Here is a 22,635-nt window from a genome sequence, read left to right as displayed (position 1 = left end):
ATCAAGTGACCTTTTGACCAATTTTTTTTATTGATTGATTTTATTATGTGTTGGTTTATTCATCTGCTGCCTGTTGGTAGTCATCATGGCTGACAGTTCACACATTTCTTCGGCCTTGGTGTTTGATATTTTGGGATTTATTTTCTTTTTTGTTATTTTTTGCCAGTCATGGCTGCCAGTTCCCACCTGATGTCGTGTGGTAGTTCAGACTGCTCCAGACCGTACTGAATAACTGCTAGCTTGCATAATGTCTTGAGGCTAGGACTGAAGTCTAAGACATACAGGTCACCTGGTCTGGTGTCTCCTCCAAAGAGGATGACACGATCTCCCACCATGCAACAGCACATATTAAACCTCCGTGAACTCGGGCCTTCCCCTTTGGGCTCAACCTTCTTCCAGGAGGAGGTTTCTGGGTTGAATTTCCACACATCAATGAAGGCCTGGTTATTGTTGAAACCACTAAATATGTACAGCTCTCCATTGTAGGTAAAGGCTGAATGACCCCAGCGTCCTTCTGGAAGCAGCTGTGCAGAAGGTGTGCTCAGACAGAGGTCGGTCTCTGTGTCAAACACTCTGATGGTGTTGTAGTACTGACCCCCCCCATAGCCCCCAAATACAAACATCTTTGTCCCGATGATGGTGGCAGAGTGACATTCTGAAGCAGGAGGTGGAGTTCCTCTGGTGTTGATTCAAGACCAGACCATTGTGGTGGAGTCCAACTGGTGGTCATTAGTGCGTCCAGTCTGGGTGAATCCTCCATGGATAAACATGACCTTCCCCAAGACACAGGCTGAATGGTAGTACCGCCCCTCTGGAACGGTCCCAGAAACCTGTGGTTTGAACCATGTGCGGGCGTCGACATCAAAGGCATAAAGCACGTTGCTGCAGTAATCATAACCTTGTTTAGTACATCCTCCCCAGAGGTAGACGGTATATTCAATCAGCACAGCTGTGTGGCCCCAGCACCTGGAGGGAACCTCAAGGTGGCGCTCTCCTCTTCCAGGGGTCACTGGGGTCAACTTCCTCCAGGTCAAAGACACTGTGTTGAAGACGTGAACATCAATGTGACCCTCTTCACCTCCAAAGCAGTACACACAGTGTCTCACTGTCACAGCTCTCTGATTGGCTGTTCCTGGTCCTCTCAGACGCACAGCCCAGCGTAACATTACTCACAGCACCACCACAGTGGAGAAATCCTATTGGTCAATTGTATCCTCTTGGTCAATGGTATCCTCTTGGTCAATGGTATCCTATTGGTCAATGGTATTATATTGGTCAATGGTATCCTATTGGTCAATGGTAAACTATTGGTCAATGGTATCCTATTGGTCAATGGTATCCTACTGGTCAATGGTATCCTCTTGGTCAATGGTATCCTACTGGTCAATGGTATCCTACTGGTCAATGGTATCCTATTGGTCAATGGTATCCTATTGGTCGTGTCCTGCTGTGTAAATGCATGGAACATTCTGCGTCTTCACTTATATTCGTTCAGAGACACAAACACCACGCAAAGTTTGTCGAATCCGTGAAGCCGATGGTTTGGGGGGGGGGACCAATAGGTGTGTGTGTGTGTGTGTGTGTGTGTGTGTGTGTGTGTGTGTGTGTGTGTGTGTGTGTTCAAAACGATCTGTTCAAGTCAGTGGTTCTGTTCCAGGAACCACTGGTTCTGTTCCAGGAACCACTGGTTCTGGTCCAGGAACCACCAGTGGCTGAGGGAGTTCTCTGTCAGCCCCAGCCTGTGCTCTACATCTATTCCTCCTCTCATTCACTGGTGGTCCACTGTTTGGGTTCCACAGGAAGTGTCGGAACTGGGGGCCTTTTTTTCCTGCTGCACCCTTTTTCTTTCCAACACAACACGAGTGGAACAGATGCCAGACATTAGTGTTTCTGGCTTATCTGCACCGCCCCAGCCTATGGGACGGGCTGCTGCAGTGTGCTGGAGCCTGGAGGGATGCTTTAACCCATTCTTTTTTTTTTTTTTTATATTTTTTATCCCACGATTTTGTAACCCATTTTTCACCCCTGTGTCAATCATCTAATGTGATCCTGGGCTCTACACACCCTCCGCCAACCTGGGGAGAGCAACGGACTTAACTCATGCTTCCTTCATGCTTGAGTGTCCAAGTTGCTCCTTTACACCTGACAGGGGGAGTTTCCCTGGTTGGACGTAGCGCGTGGAAGGAACACGTTATTCCAACCAGTTACTTTCCCCTCCATCAGGCGCCCCGGCTGGCCAGGGGGAGGCAGTTTAGAGACCAGGATTACTGCATGTTTTTGTGAGGGTATCTACCCTAGGGGACACGGGGAGAACATGCAAACTCCACACAGAAAGGCCCTTTCGCCAACCCCGCCTTCGGGTATGGGCACTGATGACGCGGAGGAGGAAACACGCCGCCAGCACCCACAGCGCCCCGAGCGGGAATCGAACCCAGGACCTTCTAGCTGTGAGGCGACAGCACTACCAACTGTGCCACCGTGCCCCCTGCTTTAACCCATTCTGACCTGAGATCAGATTCATACGAGGTTTCCACTGGACACACACTGGTCTGATTAACCCATTCTGACCTGAAAAAAATGGCAGTCGTTCTTCGATTTTTCTAAAATAGCAGACCTACAGTTTTCTGAAATACCTATGTTTCTTATATCAGTGTGGTGCTCAATATTTCATGTCAAGGACCCCCAAAATTATATGTAATTGGCTGCCGACCCCCACCTGAAAATATGTAGTTCCAGTGACGACCCCCCCACCCTCATTTTCAAGATCTTTCAAAAATAGCAGACCTACAAGCTCGTAGCGCGGCACTCTACTTGTAGATCTGCTATTCTTAAATGGCTAAACACCAAACACTTACAACACCAAAAGGGGTGACACAGACGTTGTTTGTTTTGTTTTTGTATGATTTAGTAGGAGCATCCCTCACTCAGTCTGTTGGCTCAACACAGCCTTCAGATGCTTCCTCCTATAATGCAAACGTTCAACTTCTCAGCCATTTCTGGATCAGAGGGGCCCACATGAAAATCTCCTAAAAGCACCCATGATGGCCCACCCATCATAGGAGTAGCTCACCTAAAAAGCATGCTTGGGTCCACCCATCTTAGGAGTAGCTCACCTAAAAAAAAATAAAAAAATCTTACACACACTGCAAATCCTTGAATTCACGGAGATTCATTTGTTTTTGTCGCATTCCTTAGCCAATAATTGGATGACGCTAATTTACTCCGGTAGGAGACTAATCATTGGCTTAGGAATGTGAAAACAAACGCAAAGAAACAAACACAAATATAATCGAAAAATCTCCATGAATTCAATGCTTCATGAGGTGTGTTTTTATATTTTATCCCTTTTTTTTTTTTTGAGTGGCGCAACCACTCCCAACAAACGGCAATGTCCCTATGTCACAACCCATGTCCCTACCTACTGTATGTCCCTATGTTTAGAGTACCAGTAGGGGCAAAAGTGGTGCTGTTGTGCTAGAAACGGAGAGAGAGAGAGTTGCACTGCCGCCTGCTAATTACAGAGAGAGAGAGAGGGGGGGAGAGGGAGAGGTGTCTGCTAATTCCCCCACACAGTAACTCTGTCATTTCTCGACCGTTTCGGACGCGGGGCGGCAACCTGGGCGCGTTCCTGTGTGTCTGGAAGTTTCCGGGGACCCCACCCACCGGGGATCCCCGGCCGCACGGAGTTGCACCACTCAGTTCACACAGGTGTGATTTTTTTATAAGCCCTCTGCTGTTTGCAGAATCGCGTCACCAGTTTGAATTGACTTTAAAGGGATTGTGACATTCAAAAAAAGGTTTTGGAATTGTTCTTATTTATTTTTTTAGGTTTTCTAATCTCAATTGCACCCAAAAAACATGAACTTTTAACATTCAGTAGATTTTCTGTGATCTGGGGTTTTCTGGCTCAAACAGGTGCTCTGATTTGCCGGCAGTAAGTGATGTAAGACCCTGCAAATCCCATATATGTCAATGGGATTTGCCAGCAGATGTCACTGTTTTCACTGTGTTGCCTGTTTTCATTGTAGCTCAAAGGGCTTCCAAACCCCAAAGAAAACTTCAGACCACAGAAAATCCCCTGAATGTTCAAAGTTCAGGTTTTTTGGGTGTAATTGAGGTCATAAAACCTAAAAGAAAAAAAAAATGAAAATGAATGTCATAAAACCTTTAATGGATTTACGATGTATCGTCACATGCCTACTGTATCTATGGCAAGTTGGGAGTGTGTTAGTTTCAGACGTGGCGGCATGATCCAGACGTTTACGAGAACTTGGCCTTCCCTTCAACTCTTGCCGGTATGACGTAGTTAGAAGAACGGCCATAAAAAGTCACCTGAGGGAACGATAAAGAAAGACTGTATGCTTTGCTTTCACTCTCTGAGGCTAAACTTCCCCCTTCTAAAACGGGTAGTCCCAATACTTCATTCTGATTGGCTGGTTACCGTCACGTGACCGGTGTAAATTTCACCGATAACCCACTCCTTCAATCACTTTGTATCAAACTGCAGCCTTGTAGCTGAACTGGGGAAGGGGAGCGCTTGATTGCTTTACAAACACATGCCGTGCGGGCGTCTAAGCACCGCCCGGCTCATATGACTGTGAATGTGTGGCTCCAGGCAGCCCCGTAAATACATCAAGCGCTATTCTCCCGTCACATAGGCTACTTGCGGAGCAAAACAAGGAAGTGTTTTGGCTCTGGGTCGCTCGCTCTGGTGGCACAAAGCGTAGATACTTTTGTGAATTTAATAGTTTTAATATTGCTATATGTTTGTAACCGTTTTAGAAAAGCAATAAGCCACTTGAGGCCCCAGCTTACCGGGTTTTTTACACTGGCTGGGAGGTAGAAGACCCTCCGCTGCGCGTCGGCTCTGCCTACGCCTCCCAGGCAGTGTAAAATACTCGGTAACCTGAGACCTCTCGTGGCTTATTGCTTAAATTTCAGTCATATCATCTTCACATAATTGGTCCTCACTGAGCAGTGTTGTTTTTGGCAGCAAATTTAGACTTTAGTTTTAGTCATAGTCTCTGGCTTGTATCGGTTTCATTTAGTTTTAGTCACATTTTAGTCACCTGGAATGTTTTAGTGTTGGTCTAGTTTTAGTCGACTAAATATCATATGATTTTAGTCGACTAAATCTACAGTTGATTTAGTCGAACCAAATGTATTTTGGCGGGCCTCGATGCCGTCGTAATGACGGCAATTTTCTTTCACTTGCTGAAAATAGCCGATCTACAAGCCCACAACGTGCCGCGCTGCGACACGTTGTGAGCTTGTAGATCGGCTATTTTCAACATGCAACTGATTGTAAAATGACTTCTACTGGATCTCTTGTCCACTATAGTCCCTTCCTAACATTTTAGTCTGGTTTTTATTTGTCGACGAAATCGTCAGTATATTTAGTCTTAGTTGTAGCCATCATGGCTTAGTTTTCATTTAGTTTCCATTTAGTTTTCATCAGTGGAAAAAAGGTGGTCGACGAACATTTTTGTTCCTAGTTTTAGCCTTGTAGATCTGCTATTTTTCAATAGCTAAAGTATAACATAATGCTTCAAATGGATTAAGCACTCAGAGAGTCCTTAAAGGAAGAACTTGGTACCTAAATGCCATCTTGGACTGGGTCCGATAGCTTCATTACTTTCCATCAGAGTCGTTGACCTTTTGGGTGGCAAACTTGATTAAGTTCCAAAGATTCACTACTGTGCAATTTGCCACTGACTGTAAATGAATGGTTGATGGTTGTGGATTGGGGATCTGTTGGAGTGAAGCCCAAACGCCTTGGCAGTGGCACGCCATCTTGAGACTCCAATAACCCCATTTAACCCATTCTGACCTGAGATCAGGTTCATACGAGGTTTCCACTGGACACACACTGGTTTGATTAACCCATTCTGACCTGAGATCAGATTCTAAAAATGTCAGTCGTTCTTCGATTTTTCAAAAATAGCAGACCTACAAGCTTGTAGATCTGCTATTTTTCAATAGCTAAAACACGACATGATGCTAAAACCAAAATGGGTTCCCGCCCCAAAATGGGTTAAGACCTGAGGTCGATTCTACAAACTATGTCTTCTAAATCCCGACAGTTTTCTGAAAAACCCCATGTTTCTATGTCAGTGGTTCTCAACCTTTTTCACGTCAAGGACCCCCAGAATTATATGTATTTGGCCGCCGACCCCCATCAGAAAATATGTTGTTCCAGGGACCCCCCCCCCACTAGTAGAAAATATTTGAGTTAAAAAATGTGTGCTCTGAAAGAATAAATATTCAAAGATTTTGCGCCACAAAAATAGAAAACCTACAAGCTTGTGAGCTTGTAGATCTGCTATTTTTCAATAGCTAAAAAGTATAACATAATGCTTAAAACACCAAAAGGGGTCCCCGCCCAGAACGGGCTAATGAACCAATCTCCAGATTCTCCATCTATCCTATAGCTATAGCTATATGGATAGTATATAGTATAATGGATATATACTGTATATGTATATGGATATATACTGTATCCATATCTTGTATGCTGCGACGTGTTGTGAGCTTGTAGATCGGCTATTTTGGTACTTGGTTTTTTTTTGCTGGATGGTAACCACAAGGTTGCCAGTTCGAACCCGGGTGTTCCTTGAGGGAGACTCTGAAGTCTGAACCCCTAATTGCTGCTCCCGATGTGCTGGTTGGTGCCTTGCATGGTTTCCGCCGCCATCGGTGTGTGAATGTGTGTGTGAATGTAATGCACAATGTATGTAAAGCGCCTTGGATAAAGGAGCTATATAAAATACACCATTTACTTTTGATATTTTTTTTGTTGCCATAAATTAATGCCCTGCTTCGTTGTACAGAAGTGTCATTTCCTGAAAAGAAACAACTTAAAGTTATGTAATGACAAGTGACTATTATTATATATTTCTTGATTATTGATTATATGCCATGCTGGAGAAGCAGCGCTTATTTTAAACGTTTAAACAAATATTATTCCCCATCTTACTCCATTATTGGCCCAAGAAGAACAATTCAGCGAAATTAATCACTTTCTCCAAAAACTAGAACACGGGGGGAAGCAGATCGTTTTTGCTGACTGGCTTCTCATTACTGAAGTGCTGGGGATATATATATATATATATATATATATATATATATATATATATATATATATATATATATAATTATTAGAGCTGGGACTCGATTAAAAAAATTAATCTAATCAATCAGAGGCTTTGCGATTAATTAATCTAGATTAATCGCATTTTAATCGCATATCAATATTCAACCCGAGAACAGCGAGAAACCTTTTTTTTTTAATGTTTTTTGGTATCCCAGTGAATCAACGAATAGTGACTACAGGATACCACTCATTTTCAACATTTTACTGTCATTAATACAGTATACCTGTTGTGGAAATAATAATAAAAAGTCACCCCATTCTGTGTTGCCTAGAACTGGAGGTCTGAAAAAAAAATTAGTAACAGTAACGAGTACATCTCAGTGACATCACAAAGCTGTACTTACTTCATATTGTTACTGTTTTTTGTCAGACCTCCAGTTCTAGGCAACACAAAATGGGGTGACTTTTTATTATTTCCAGTTTTCAGTACTATAGAAAAGCGCCCAGTGAGAAACGTTCCGCGGTGAAAAAAAAGGTGCGATTAATTTATCTGTAGTTAATCGCGATAAATTTTCTGTAGTTAATTAATCTAAATTAATCACAATTAGTCCCGGCCCTAATTATTATATAAATGTGGGTTCATTCTGAAACTGTGGCGGGACAAATTAAAGACAAGCTTAGTTCATTAATGGGTACACTGATTGCTCCAATTAAAAAGGGTATAGGGTGTAAAATCGAGGCCGTTACATAATGTTTTATATTTGACACCCTAATTTGAAAATGATGTATGGCCAAAATATATAATTTTGGGGGCTTGACGTGAAAATGTTTGAGAACCACTGATAAACGGTATAGCAATTATAACATTCCACTGATTTCAATCAGCTCTATGAGCTTGTAGATCTGCTATTTTTCAATAGCTAAAGTATAACATGATGCTTAAAACACCAAAAGGGGTTTGATTGATTGATTGAAATATTTATTAACAGTTTTGCAGAATTTCAGTACATTTCAAGCACAAACTCAATACAAAGACTGTTAACTGTGAGTGGACGACCCAATTAAGCATTACACTTGTTTACAAGAGGGTCCACCATGTTTAATTCATCAAAACATTTAGAGACGTACAAATAGACACTTCTATATAGCCAAAGAACAGAACAGGATTTCATCATAAAGGAGGTAAAAAGGGAAAAGAAACATATACAGTGAGGGGAAAAAGGGGGGGGATTCAGATTTTAAGGGGGCCAGTTTCGAATTGCAGCCGTCCGTAGGTGCCCTTTGAGAGCGGTTTTGAAGGAGTCAAGGGATTCACATGTCTTAATGACTGTTGGTAGGGCGTTCCACAATTTGGTTGGCATAGGAGCGAAAATAATTTAGTCCCTTGTTTGTGCCGAATCTGGGTTGTACATGGTTTGTTGCACTCCCTCTGGTGTTGTGGGTGTGGACTTCGTCGACATTAAGGAAGTATTTAGACAGGTACATGGGTATCTTGGTGGTGTATCGAATATTGTGGACCAGACACATTGCAAGATGGTTCCCGTTCAGAATGGGTTTATTGCTATGTGTTTTTTACCCCCTTCAGTTAAATGGGACATGTTGTGTGTGTTCTGCAGGTGGAAAGGAAAGGTACTAGGTACTATTTACCCAGGGTAACTGGACTCAAGAACTTGTTTACAGCCAGGCCCTGCTCATAGAACATTTCATGGTAGGGGTTCAATGCCTTGTCCAAGGGCACTTCAGCGGTGGTAATTTTAACGTGCCGGTCCGGGGATACGAACTAGCGACCTTCCGATATCAAGACCGCACCGCTGCCTCGTGGTTCCAGTGAGTTGAAGGAGTGGGTGAATTAAATGGACATGTTGTGTGTGTGTGTTCTCCAGGTGGTTCCAGTGCGTTGAAGGAGTGGGTCGTGTGAGCAGCGTTAGCCAGGAGGAGGAAACAGCGGAGCCATGGCGACTGGTAAAAGTAAAAACCAGAGTTCTCTGGCTCTCCACAAGGTGATCATGGTGGGCAGCGGAGGAGTGGGGAAGAGCGCCCTCACACTGCAGTTCATGTATGACGAGGTGAGACCAGTGTTTTTTTTTATTATTCATGATTTCAGGGCATACGAAGGTTGGGAGGTTTCCAAATATTTTGAGGGGCGCTAGCCGCCCCTAGGGCATTAAAGGGATTGTGACATTTAAAACACATTGTTGTAGATTGTTTGGCTTTTTTGGCTTTTCTTGACATAAAAAAAAAAACGAAGTTTGAACATTCAGTGTATTCTCTGCTTTCTGGACTTTTGTGAATAATTATGCAAAAATGTCTCATCGGGTTGGACGGCAGTAATATACGTAGATCTCAGCTAAACCTCCGCCCCCTCCCCTCTGCTCCCTGCCTACCCTCTCTTCTCCGCCCCTCTCCTCTCCTCCCCCTAGTGCCTCTCCTCCCTGCTTCCTCATTGTGACCGCGACTTTGTTTCTTTGTAATACTTACTAATAATGGCATCTAGAGAAAAATCAATCTGCTCTGTTGTTGGCTGTGTCAATCAACACAAGTCCTTACACTGGATACCAACTGGCCTAGATGAAGACTCTTTTATTTTTGACGGTGACGTTCCTACCAAGTTGTCAAAGAAGCACATCTTGGGTTGACAGGAAAGGGGGAATTACCGACATCTACAGGCTAAAAGAATGTGTTTTTCCATGGCTTCTCAGGATGCAGATTACACTCCTGGCAAGAAATACTGGAGTGGAGTTGAGTGTGGGCCACCGAGTGGCGCGCTACGAGCTTGTAGGTCTGCTATTTTTGAAAAATCGAAGAACGACTGACATTTTTAGAATCTGATCTCAGGTCAGAATGGGTTAATCAGACCAGTGTGTGTCCAGTGGAAACCTCGTATGAATCTGATCTCAGGTCAGAATGGGTTAAGAAAACGCCTCAATAAAGAGAAATGTAATGTTTGTGTTGAGGACTTTAGCACCCGTTGCTTAAACAAACATTATGTTGTAATTGATGTTGTGAGATGATAAGAGCGCCCCTCACTTCACACGGGTGTGATTTTTTTTTAACCCATTCTGGGCGGGAACCCCTTTTGGTGTTTTAACTAAGCATTATGTTATACTTTAGCTATTGAAAAATGGCAGACCTACAAGCTCATACGAGCTTGTAGGTCTGCTATTTTTTGAAAAATCGTAAAAATGTGGTGCAAATCTTTGAATATATATTCTTTCAAAGTGAATGTTTTTAACTCGGGTCTAAATGGATTAAACTACAGTTTGGTGTGTGTGTGTGTGTCTCCCCCCCCACCCCACCCCTCTGTACTCTGTTTAACCGTCTAATTAATTTTAACGAGGCCGGTGTTACCTAGTCGAGATCACAGCTGTTAAATATCTGCAATCAGTGACTGCTATTTACAGTCACTGATGATTGCCACAAGTTGTCTGTCTCTTTTAAACACTCTAATCTCAAATGAACACAAAGGCACTTTATTGACTGGGGCATACTGTTGTTCCCGAACTTAATTCTAGTAATATTTTAAATATTGTTCTTTACTATCTCTGATACATATCTCTGATAGATGCATCCGATTGATGTCAGTGTTGATTTCGTCGACTAAAACTAAGACGAAAAATGTTCGTCAACTACCTTTTTTCACTGACGAAAACTAAATGAAAACTAATATACGGTGACTAAAACTAAGACGAAATACACTGACAATTTCGTCAAACAATAATAAATAGATAAAAATGTTAGGAATGGACTAGTAGTGGACAAGAGATCCAGTATACCGGTAAGTCAGTTGCATGCTGAAAATATGTACAGTATTTAGTACACTCACGATTTATTAAACATGCATGTTTAATAAAGTAATAAAGGCATGTATCACTTGTTCAAAATGACTAAAAGACAGGAAGGACTTATGGGGAAGATGGGGAAGGACCAATGGTACTAGTCATACATGTCCTTTTTCTGCCTGAAGATGTTCAACCTGACATTTGTTTTGGGTTTGATCTGTATAGGTGAATAAATGCACTTTTTCCAAAAGACCTTACATTTTTGTTATTATGTTAATGAAAGCTTGCTCTGCAGTTGTTCTTGTTTTCAGGTCTCCCTGAGTCCCTGGAGAGTGTCGTCTAAAAAAATGACTACAATCTAAAAGTGTGCAATCTAGGATGGAAATGGAAGGAATGCTGGCACTGCAATCCTTTCTTTATCCCCCCCAACATTTGAGAGCTCTCATGCTCTCGGTCTCAAGTGCTCGTATTTTGTGAAATATCAATTTATGAAATCAAAGCTTTGACGTTGTTACCTTTCATTTACGTCCAATGTCATTATTGGTGAATGGACGGTCATAGTCTAGAGACTCAGCTGAAACATGACTTGCGCTTACACATCATTCTAGGAACATTAATATATTATTGTTTGTTCTGAGCTCCCAGAATGGGTCTTTCATAGATAAGATAAGATAGATAAGACCTCGACCACTTATATCCTATATACTCTGAAACTCTGTGATACGAGGAATAGTGAAAATCGCAAGTGGAGCATGTATATCTGCTATTCACCATTATTATTATTTTCTAAATTTTTATCCCACGATTTTCTAACTCATATTTCACCCCTGTGTCAATTATCTAATGTAATCCTGGGCTCTATACACACCCTCCACCAACCTGGGGAGAGCAACGGACTTGAACTCATGCTTCCTTCATGCCTGAGTGTCCAAGTTGCTCCTTTTACACCTGACGGTGTTTCCCTGGTTGGACGTAGCGCGTGGAAGGAATACGTTATTCCAACCAGTTCCTTTCCCCTCCATCAGGCGCCCCGGCTGGCCAGGGGGAGGCAGTTTCTATTCACTATTAATGATGTCTTTTGGAAGTGTCTTTTCTGTGTCTCCTATTCAGTATTTTAGCCGTGACTACCTACTTTTGTGTCTCTTTTGTGTCCCCATAGAGTTATACTGTGTCGCTCCGTCGGATTAATCTGAGACGAAAACAACCACGAAAGTCTAATTTTACCGCTTTCCTCGTAACAACAAAACTGCGCTGCTCTCCCAAATCTGGCTGAGACAGGCCGTCTGCCCCACACGGAATACTACTATCGCCATTTTATTTTATTGTGTCAACTAAATCCTCATAATGCAAACTAGATTCAACATACTCAAGCCTGCACACATTATAAATATGCCCCCGAAATATTGTACTAAGCAAATGGACTGTTACCACCTACAATAATAATGATAATAATAGTCTTTATTGTCTCCACATCATATATTTTTGTTGTCATGGACACTTGTACAGAACATTAATAATTCTACTCGAGTTGGAAGCATTAAGACCCATTTTAACCCTCGATGGGTTTCTGAAAAATATCGTCATTGTAAAAAGATTCACGCGTTTAGATATTCTATTTACAATGAGATGCGGACGGGAGCTGGTGCCACTTGGACCCGGACGTAACGTAGCACTACGAAATGACGTCGGACTTAAATACAGAATAGTAGGACCCTAACCCCTGTGTGTGTGTGTGTGTGTGTGTCCCCTCCAGTTCGTGGAGGACTACGAGCCCACCAAGGCGGACAGCTACAGGAAGAAGGTGGTCCTGGACGGCGAGGAGGTCCAGATCGACATCCTGGACACGGCGGGCCAGGAGGACTACGCCGCCATCCGGGACAACTACTTCCGCAGCGGGGAGGGCTTCCTGCTGGTGTTCTCCATCACGGAGCACGAGTCCTTCACCGCCACCGCAGAGTTCAGGTACACTACTAGGGCACTAACCCCATTCTGACCTGAGATCAGATCAGATTATATAAACGTCTTCTACATCCTGACAGTTTTCTGAAAAGGCTATGTTTACTATGTCAGTCGATTTTTCAAAAATAGCAGATCTACAAGCTCATATCGCGCCACCGAGTGGCGCGATATGAGCTTGTAGATCTGCTATTTTTAAATAGCTAAAGCATAACATAATGATAACACCAAAATGGATGCCCGTTCAGAATGGGTTAAAGGACCACTTCACCACTTTTCAACCTATCTTCATAATAATAGGTCCTCACTAATAATCATGATAAAAAGGCACGATTTTTTCCTACTCAGTCTGTGTCTCATAGGACGGCTGTGGGCAGTTCAGAAACAGTCTTCCAGTGACATCATCATTAGGCAGATTTTTTTTTACAAAGATGTTTAGATTTTCATTATCGTGAGAACGATGGCTTCCATTTTCGCATTGCAACTTTTCAGGACTAGAAAGCCTGCAGTTTCTATTGGCTTGTATTCCCCATCGATGATGTCACTGGAAGACGGTTTCTGAACTGCCCACAGCCCTCCTATGAGACACAGACCGAGTAGAAAAAAATTGCCATTTTTTTCATGATTATTAGTGAGGACCTATTATAATGAAGATAGGTTGAAAAGTGGTGAAGTGGTCCTTTAAGCAACTTGTCGACTAGTTTACAGGTCGACTAGTAAATCCACTAGTCGACCTTGTTGGTACTAGTTGACTAGTTGATAAGAAAATAATATAATATATATTTATTTATTTTTCCAGATTTTGTAGACCTTCAGGTAGATTATAGTTATAGTCACCAATGTACACGGTTTCTGAATGTTTTTTAAATGTACAAATTATTTATTTCCAAAAAAGAAAAATGCCAGTGCCTGCTCGCACTGTCGAGCCCTGCTTGTGATATTTGTGTCCTTGTTGTGTTGTATCTCTTTTTATATTGTGGACATAAATACATGATTAACCCATTCTGACCGGGCACCCATTTTGGTGTCATGGCATCATGTTATGCTTTAAGCTATTGAAAAATAGCAGATCTACAAGCTCATATCGCGCCACCGAGTGGCGCGATACGAGCTTGTAGATCTGCTATTTTTTGAAAAATCGAAGAACGACTGACATTTTTTAGAATCTGATCTCAGGTCAGAATGGGTTAATCAGACCAGTGTGTGTCCAGTGGAAACCTCGTATGAATCTGATCTCAGGTCAGAATGTGTTAAATGTGTGTGTGTCCACGACGTGGTCCACCCCCACAGGGAGCAGATCTTGCGGGTGAAGGCGGAGGAGGACAAGATCCCCCTTCTCCTGGTGGGGAACAAGTCTGACCTGGAGGAACGCCGGCAGGTGTCCGTGGAGGAGGCCCGGGGAAAGGCGGAGGAGTGGGGCGTCCAGTACGTCGAGACGTCAGCCAAGACCAGAGCCAACGTGGACAAGGTACCTATAAAACTAAGACCAGAGCCAACGTGGACAAGGTACCTATAAAACTAAGACCAGAGCCAACGTGGACAAGGTACCTATAAAACTAAGACCAGAGCCAACGTGGACAAGGTACCTATAAAACTAAGACCAGAGCCAACGTGGACAAGGTACCTATAAAACTAAGATCAGAGCCAATGTGGACAAGGTACCTATAAAACTAAGACCAGAGCCAATGTGGACAAGGTACCTATAAAACTAAGACCAGAGCCAACGTGGACAAGGTACCTATAAAACTAAGACCAGAGCCAACGTGGACAAGGTACCTATAAAACTAAGACCAGAGCCAACGTGGACAAGGTACCTATAAAACTAAGACCAGAGCCAACGTGGACAAGGTACCTATAAAACTAAGACCAGAGCCAACGTGGACAAGGTACCTATAAATAAATAAAGGTGGTTTGCTCTTCACCGCGGCTCGTGACGTCATGTTGTAGTTCGGTGGTCACCTCAGTGACGTCATGTTGTAGTTCAGTGGTCACCTCAGTGACGTCATGTTGTAGTTCGGTGGTCATCTCAGTGACGTCATGTTGTAGTTCGGTGGTCACCTCAGTGACGTCATGTTGTAGTTCGGTGGTCACCTCGGTGACGTCATGTTGTAGTTCAGTGGTCACCTCAGTGACGTCATGTTGTAGTTCGGTGGTCATCTCAGTGACGTCATGTTGTAGTTCAGTGGTCACCTCAGTGACGTCATGTTGTAGTTCAGTGGTCACCTCGGTGACGTCATGTTGTAGTTCAGTGGTCACCTCAGTGACGTCATGTTGTAGTTCGGTGGTCATCTCAGTGACGTCATGTTGTAGTTCGGTGGTCACCTCAGTGACGTCATGTTGTAGTTCGGTGGTCACCTCGGTGACGTCATGTTGTAGTTCGGTGGTCACCTCAGTGACGTCATGTTGTAGTTCGGTGGTCACCTCAGTGACGTCATGTTGTAGTTCGGTGGTCACCTCAGTGACGTCATGTTGTAGTTCGGTGGTCACCTCAGTGACGTCATGTTGTAGTTCGGTGGTCACCTCAGTGACGTCATGTTGTAGTTCGGTGGTCACCTCAGTGACGTCATGTTGTAGTTCGGTGGTCACCTCAGTGACGTCATGTTGTAGTGCGGTGGTCACCTCAGTGACGTCATGTTGTAGTTCGGTGGTCACCTCAGTGACGTCATGTTGTAGTTCGGTGGTCACCTCAGTGACGTCATGTTGTAGTTCGGTGGTCACCTCAGTGACGTCATGTTGTAGTGCGGTGGTCACCTCAGTGACGTCATGTTGTAGTTCGGTGGTCACCTCAGTGACGTCATGTTGTAGTTCGGTGGTCACCTCAGTGACGTCATGTTGTAGTTCGGTGGTCACCTCAGTGACGTCATGTTGTAGTTCGGTGGTCACCTCAGTGACGTCATGTTGTAGTTCGGTGGTCACCTCAGTGACGTCATGTTGTAGTGCGGTGGTCACCTCAGTGACGTCATGTTGTAGTTCGGTGGTCACCTCAGTGACGTCATGTTGTAGTTCGGTGGTCACCTCAGTGACGTCATGTTGTAGTGCGGTGGTCACCTCAGTGACGTCATGTTGTAGTTCGGTGGTCACCTCAGTGACGTCATGTTGTAGTTCGGTGGTCACCTCAGTGACGTCATGTTGTAGTGCGGTGGTCACCTCAGTGACGTCATGTTGTAGTGCGGTGGTCACCTCAGTGACGTCATGTTGTAGTTCGGTGGTCACCTCAGTGACGTCATGTTGTAGTTCGGTGGTCACCTAACCACCGAAAATCCAGACTATGAATGAGCCTTTAAATAGATGTGTTTCCTTGTGTCTCCTGTAGGTGTTAAATAGATGTGTTTCCTTGTGTCTCCTGTAGGTGTTCTTCGACCTGATGCGCGAGGTGAGGGGCAAGAAGATGACGGAAAACAAAGACAAGAACGGAAAGGGAAAGAACAAGAAGAACAAGAAGAGCTTCAAAGAGCGCTGCTGTTTACTTTAGAACCCCTCCCCCCCGCACGGACCTCAACAGAACCCCCCCGTGGACCGAACAGAACCGACCCACACAGAACCCCCCCGCAGACCTCAACAGAACCGACCCACACAGAAACACATCAACAGAAAAGACCCACACAGAAACACATCAACAGAACCGACCCACAAAGAACCCCCCACGGACCTCAACAGAACCGACCCACACAGAAACACATCAACAGAACCGACCCACACAGAAACACATCAACAGAACCGACCCACACAGAAACACATCAACAGAACCGACCCACACAGAAACACATCAACAGAACCGACCCACACAGAAACCCCCCCACGGACCCCTCAACAGAACCGACCCACACAGAACCCCCCGCGGACCTCAACAGAACCGACCCACACAGAACCCCCCGCGGACCTCAACAGAACCGACCCACACAGAAACACATCAACAGAACCGACCCACACAGAAACCCCCCACGGACCTCAACAGAACCGACCCACACAGAAACCCCCCCCCCCCGCGGACCTCAACAGAACCAACCCACACAGAAACCCCCCCCCCCCGCGGACCTCAACAGAACCGACCCACACAGAAACACATCAACAGAACCGACCCACACAGAACCCCCCCGCGGACCTCAACAGAACCGACCCACACAGAAACCCCCCCCCCCCCCGCGGACCTCAACAGAACCGACCCACACAGAAACCCCCCCCCCGCGGACCTCAACAGAACCGACCCACACAGAACCCCCCCCACGGACCTCAACAGAACCGACCCACACAGAAACCCCCCCCCCCCCCCCGCGGACCTCAACAGAACCGACCCACACAGAACCCCCCCCACGGACCTCAACAGAACCGACCCACACAGAAACCCCCCCCCCCCCCCCGCGGACCTCAACAGAACCGACCCACACAGAACCCCCCCCACGGACCTCAACAGAACCGACCCACACAGAACCCCCCCCCACGGACCTCAACAGAACCGACCCACACAGAAACCCCCCCACGGACCTCAACAGAACCGACCCACACAGAAACCCCCCGCGGACCTCAACAGAACCGACCCACACAGAAACCCCCCGCGGACCTCAACAGAACCGACCCACACAGAAACACACGCAGCCACGAACGTCGGGGAGCGTCGTTCATCCTCCCCTGGTCGTCGCATCAAAAAGAAATTGCCTGATTTTTATTTTAATAGCGGGCCATGATTTAGTGTCTCTATAGAATACCCTCCGCTCCACTCTCCTCTCTCCTCTTGCATATACAACTAAAGGGTTAACCTCAGAGTTTTTTTTTTTTTTTCGTTTCTTTTTTAAAGGAAGACTACCACTATTCCGTGACCGTGTGACTCGTAGACAGCAGTATACTCCATGGCTCAATAAGCCCGGTGACAGAACGGTGTCCCACTAAAGACACTAAAACTCTCCAGTTTGGGGCAAAACGATTCTGACCCGCTTGGACCTTTGCAAAAAACCTCCATCGACCAGGGATTCCAAGATTAGAATACGTCTTTGTCTGCGGTCTAAAACGGTCCTCTGTTGATTTTCTCTTAGGTTCTTAGTTTATCTCACCAGTCTCCCATCACGTTAACGAGGGAAGGGACCACTCCTCTGCTCGACGTGCGATCACATGTTGTTGATCTCTGATGTGACCTTCATCATCGAAGATGTTGACCCCCCCCCCCCCCCCCTTCATACAAACATCACTCACCTCCTCACTGACTGAAAGCACACCTGGTTCCAAGAGGATGCTAAAAATGGGGGAAAGTAAAAAAAAAAAAAAAGTTCTCTCCACTTTTTGTAGCTGTAATTCATACTCGGCCTTCCCCTCGCGTTTAATTCCAAATGCACCCCCCCGTTGGGCCTTCACACTCCCAATACACACTAAAGAGTCAACACAACCAGTTGGCTGTAACTATTTTACTTTTCTTTTTCTTTTTCTCGCTATTCTATGTCTGTCAATAAGATGTACCATTACGAGGCTGTTTTTGTTTTGTTTTTATCACTCCTTTAACATTTATACTACAAGATGAATCGCCTTGTATTTTTCTTCTTTTTGCCCCAGAAGGATACCGTTTTGATAAACGATAGTTTACAGAAATGGTGGACCGACCGACCGACCGGCCGGCCGTTGATCTGTCACAGAAATAAATGAGCTCCTGTCGAGATGCGTTTTGAGCGTTTTTAGGGTGAGAGAAGTTTGTGAGAACGTATTGACGACTATCAATTTGACGTAGTGACTCATCACCCTAACAGGACAGAATAACCCATTCTGAACGGGAACCCATTTTGGTGTTGGCATCATGTTAGGCTTTAGCTATTTAAAAATAGCAGATCTACAAGCTCATATCGCGCCACCGAGTGGCGCGATACGAGCTTGTAGGTCTGCTATTTTTGAAAAATCAAAGAACGACTGACATAGAAACATAGCTTTTTCAGAAAACTGTCATTTTCAAACAGACATTTTTAGAATCTGATCTCGGGTCAGAATGGGTTAATGAGGAGGGCTGGTGGTTGCCTGTACAGAATAGGACCAGGTTAATGAGGAGGGCGGGTGGTTGCCTGTACAGAATAGGACCAGGTTAATGAGGAGGGCTGGTTTGTTGCCTGTACAGAATAGGACCAGGTTAATGAGGAGGGCTGGTTTGTTGCCTGTACAGAATAGGACCAGGTTAATGAGGAGGGCGGGTGGTTGCCTGTACAGAATAGGACCAGGTTAATGAGGAGGGCTGGTTTGTTGCCTGTACAGAATAGGACCAGGTTAATGAGGAGGGCTGGTTTGTTGCCTGTACAGAATAGGACCAGGTTAATGAGGAGGGCGGGTGGTTGCCTGTATTGAAATATGAATTAAGGTCCTCCTGTGTTGTGCCATGATAGGTAAGGACATTGTCGCCGGGTTCCATCTTATCGCGAAGAGCGGTCACATCAAAAAGAATGCGTCCCAAACTCGGGACCCATTTGTGGGTCGCGGACCAATTTGTTTGCAAGTAAAAACAAATCCCTTTTTTTGTGTCCAATGTTTAAAAATATCTAACTTTTTTTAGAAGAATTTCATGAATAAATAAATAAATTTAAAATCTAAGAAAATTGTAAAAACTATTCAGAAGTGGTGAAAAAATAAGCAGATCTACAAGCTCACCACTACAAGCTCACACAAGGTGATGGGCTGTTTTCACTTGGTTGGGTCCCATGGCTGGGGAGACATCACTAGGTTTGGTCCCATGGCTGGGGGGGGGGGGGGGGACATCACTAGGTTGGGTCCTATAGCTGGGGAGACATCACTAGGTTGGGGTCCCATGGCTGGGGAGACATCACTAGGTTGGGTCCCATGGCTGGAGAGACATCACTAGGTTGGGTCCCATGGCTGGGGAGACAGCACTAGGTTGGGTCCGATGGCTGGGGAGGAGACATCACTAGGTTAGGTCCCATGGCTGGGGAAACGTCACTAGGTTGGGTCCCATGGCTGGGGAGACATCACTAGGTTGGGTCCCATGGCTGGGGAGGAGACATCACTAGGTTGGGTCCCATGGCTGGGGAGGAGACATCACTAGGTTGGGTCCCATGGCTGGGGAGACAAGACATCAAATGGGTGTCCAACTAAAACATTTGTGAACCACTAGTCTAGTGGCATAAATGTTAATCTACGTTATTCTTTTCCTCAATTATTTTATTCAAAAAAGAAACCCTTTTTGTAGAAAGTGCACTACAGCCAATACCTTAAAAGATGGACCTGTCAAAGGATCCACGCTGGACTTTCTTTTTTTTTTAAAGCTGTTGTGCCAACAAAACATTTAAGATGATGTTCAAGCTATTTCTCCCCCCAAACCCCCCTCCCCCTCTTTTTCTGGATTTGTGTATGTTAATTAACTTGAGTGTATGTCTGTATGTATGTATGTCTGTATGTATGTATGTCTGTATGTATGTATGTGTGTGTGTATGTCGCCCAGAAGAAATGAAAAAAAAAAAAACAGTCTTACTTATTGCTTTCTGTGTGAGTGACGGCCAAGCTACACCGGGCATGTGTGCTTTTGACGTAAGCGTGCGAAATATATAGACACGCGCGCATTGGGGGCATACGCACGTAAAACAAAATGGAACCGATCCTATTCTTAGAGCACGCGTATCCGTGCGTCTGGTGTAGCTGGTATCATTGACATATATATTGGTCCTATCCAAACGCACTGTACGCGCGCAGTAAACGCATACGCACTGCGCGCACAAACGCGCCCAAAATCGACCCGGTGCAGCCCGGCCGTGAGTCTTAGTGGTGAAGAACGCCAAACTTCTTGACCACTTGAACTCCTAACAGCCTGGGCACACTAGAACGTCCATGCGAGGACAGAAGAAGCCGTGTTTTGCGTCATTTCCGTTTTTTTTTTGACAGCTGGTGGATGGAAAAGAAGCTCCACCCACGCGGCAGAACGCAACATGCCGCGTGTGTGCAGCTTTTTTTCCATCCACCAGCTGTCTAAAAAAAAAAAACGGAAATGACGCAAAACACAGCTTCTTCTGTCCTCGCATGGAATCTAAAGTGTGCTCAGACCCTTAGCCTTCCTGTTGTGGGGAGGAACGTTGGGTTAGAAATAGCAGATCTACAAGCTTATACAATCCATTGCACTGCAGCAACGCGTTCTAATAAGCTTGTAGATCGGCACCCTGGGCAAGACCTATAGCCGGTTGAGTGGCTTAATTAGAGGAAGTAGTTGTGATTGGTCGAAAAATATTTTTAAATAACGTAATCCCGGGGGGGCGGGGGGGAATATGTCCGGCGGATGTTCTGGCCCGACACTTCGGCTATTGCCGGGCCAAGAGTTTTTGTGTGTGTGTGTGTGTGTGTGTGTGTGGGCGGTGGGAGGGGGGCTGGAACAAGTATAGGGGGTTTCAGTTGTTAGCTGTTGTTGTTTTAATCAAGTGCAACAGTGAACAAGACGTTTGTATCCCTATAGCCCAAAGCCTTCTCTTTCTAACTATTATCCTCTTTTTCTTTGTTGTTTGTTTGTTTGTTTTTCTTTTAATAAGTCTACTGTGAGTAGGATTTAATTTTTGTCTCGACTGTGAGAGAAAAATAATCGACAGTTTGAACGTTTTGAAAGAAGACTTCAAAATAATGTTGCCAAATAAAATGCTTTTCTTTCTTTGTATAAGTGAGACTCTGTTGGGTTTTATTGTTTTTGTATAGGCATTATGGACGTTGACCTGTCGACCTAAAGCACACTCTCGCAACAATAATAATAATAATCTTTATTGTCCCGAAGGATATTTGTCTTCACAATCTGTTCAACAGTTCAACACCCACATCAAACATCAAAAACAACACAGAGCACATAGCACCAAGACAAAAACAAAAAACAAAAAACAAAACATGAGTTCCCCACTGTGTACAGAACCATCCTATCGGCGGGGCAGTTTGTTTAATGCCGCGATGGCTGAGGGGACAAAACTCCTACTAAAACGGACCTTTTTCCAGGGCAAGGTCCTGTATCTTTGTCCAGATGGCATGAGGTTAAAGAAACGATACAGAGGATGATCAGTGTCATTTGATATCGAGAGTGCTAGTCGTGTGATGGCGTTATTGTTCATATCAGAAAGTGTGGGTGTAGGAAGTCCGATGATTTTGGAAGCAATACGGGTGATACTGAAAAGTTTGTTCCTGTTAGGCATGGACAGTATGGTGTAGAAACATGCAGAACAGTACAACAGAACGGGTTGAATAATGCTTTTGTACAGTAATAGCAAAAGATGAGGAGCAACAGATAGTGATCTTAATTTACGGATTACATGGAGTCTTTGCTGAAAGCGTGACTGGATTGATGTAATGTGTTGATCAAACCTAAGTCTATTGTCCAGTGTGAGTCCAAGATATGTGAAGCTGTCTACCTGTTCTATTGTTTTACCATTAATGAGGAGTGGGTTAAGTCCAGTGTGGGTTGTTGTTTCAAAGACCAGTTCTTTTGTTTTGACCACATTCAACTCTAGATAGTTGTCAATGGCTCTGTCCAGTTCACTCTGGCTTAATTGCCTATACCGTTTGTTGAGATCTGTGTAAGAGATGAATAATTGCCAAATCTTATTCAAAATACATACTCATACACCATTTTGACCCCACTTTGGGAACCACTGCCATACAGGTTATACCATGATTCATCAAATAAAAATCAATTAAAAAAAATTGGAAAAATAGAAAAAAAACATTACAATTTAGGCATTTAGCAGACACTCTTAATCCAGAGCGACTTACATTTAAGCAAGAACAAAAGCATGGGAATACATCACATAAAAGCATTTATCATGAAACATGCGTAAGCTAAGAAAGTAACAGTGGAATATCTGTATT

At 44.5% G+C, this 22,635-nt stretch overlaps 1 protein-coding gene across 1 annotated transcript in view; it reads left to right on the top strand.

Moving 5' to 3' along the window:
* LOC310866726 (ras-related protein Ral-B) overlaps positions 1–16,588 on the top strand; it is a 33,925-nt gene extending 17,337 nt beyond the window's left edge. The window contains exons 2-5 of the mRNA XM_083776444.1: positions 8,977–9,159; positions 12,626–12,834; positions 14,119–14,296; positions 16,178–16,588. Coding sequence (XP_083632570.1) covers positions 9,046–9,159; positions 12,626–12,834; positions 14,119–14,296; positions 16,178–16,300 — 624 coding nt within the window. The 5' untranslated portion in view covers positions 8,977–9,045 and the 3' untranslated portion in view covers positions 16,301–16,588. The remainder of the gene's footprint in view (positions 1–8,976; positions 9,160–12,625; positions 12,835–14,118; positions 14,297–16,177) is intronic.
* The last annotated feature ends 6,047 nt before the right edge of the window (positions 16,589–22,635 follow it).

Source organism: Protomyctophum parallelum (genome assembly GCF_964188405.1).
Source record: "Protomyctophum parallelum genome assembly, chromosome: 11".
Classification (NCBI taxonomy): Eukaryota; Metazoa; Chordata; class Actinopteri; order Myctophiformes; family Myctophidae; genus Protomyctophum; species Protomyctophum parallelum.
This window is presented reverse-complemented; position numbering and strand designations above follow the sequence as displayed.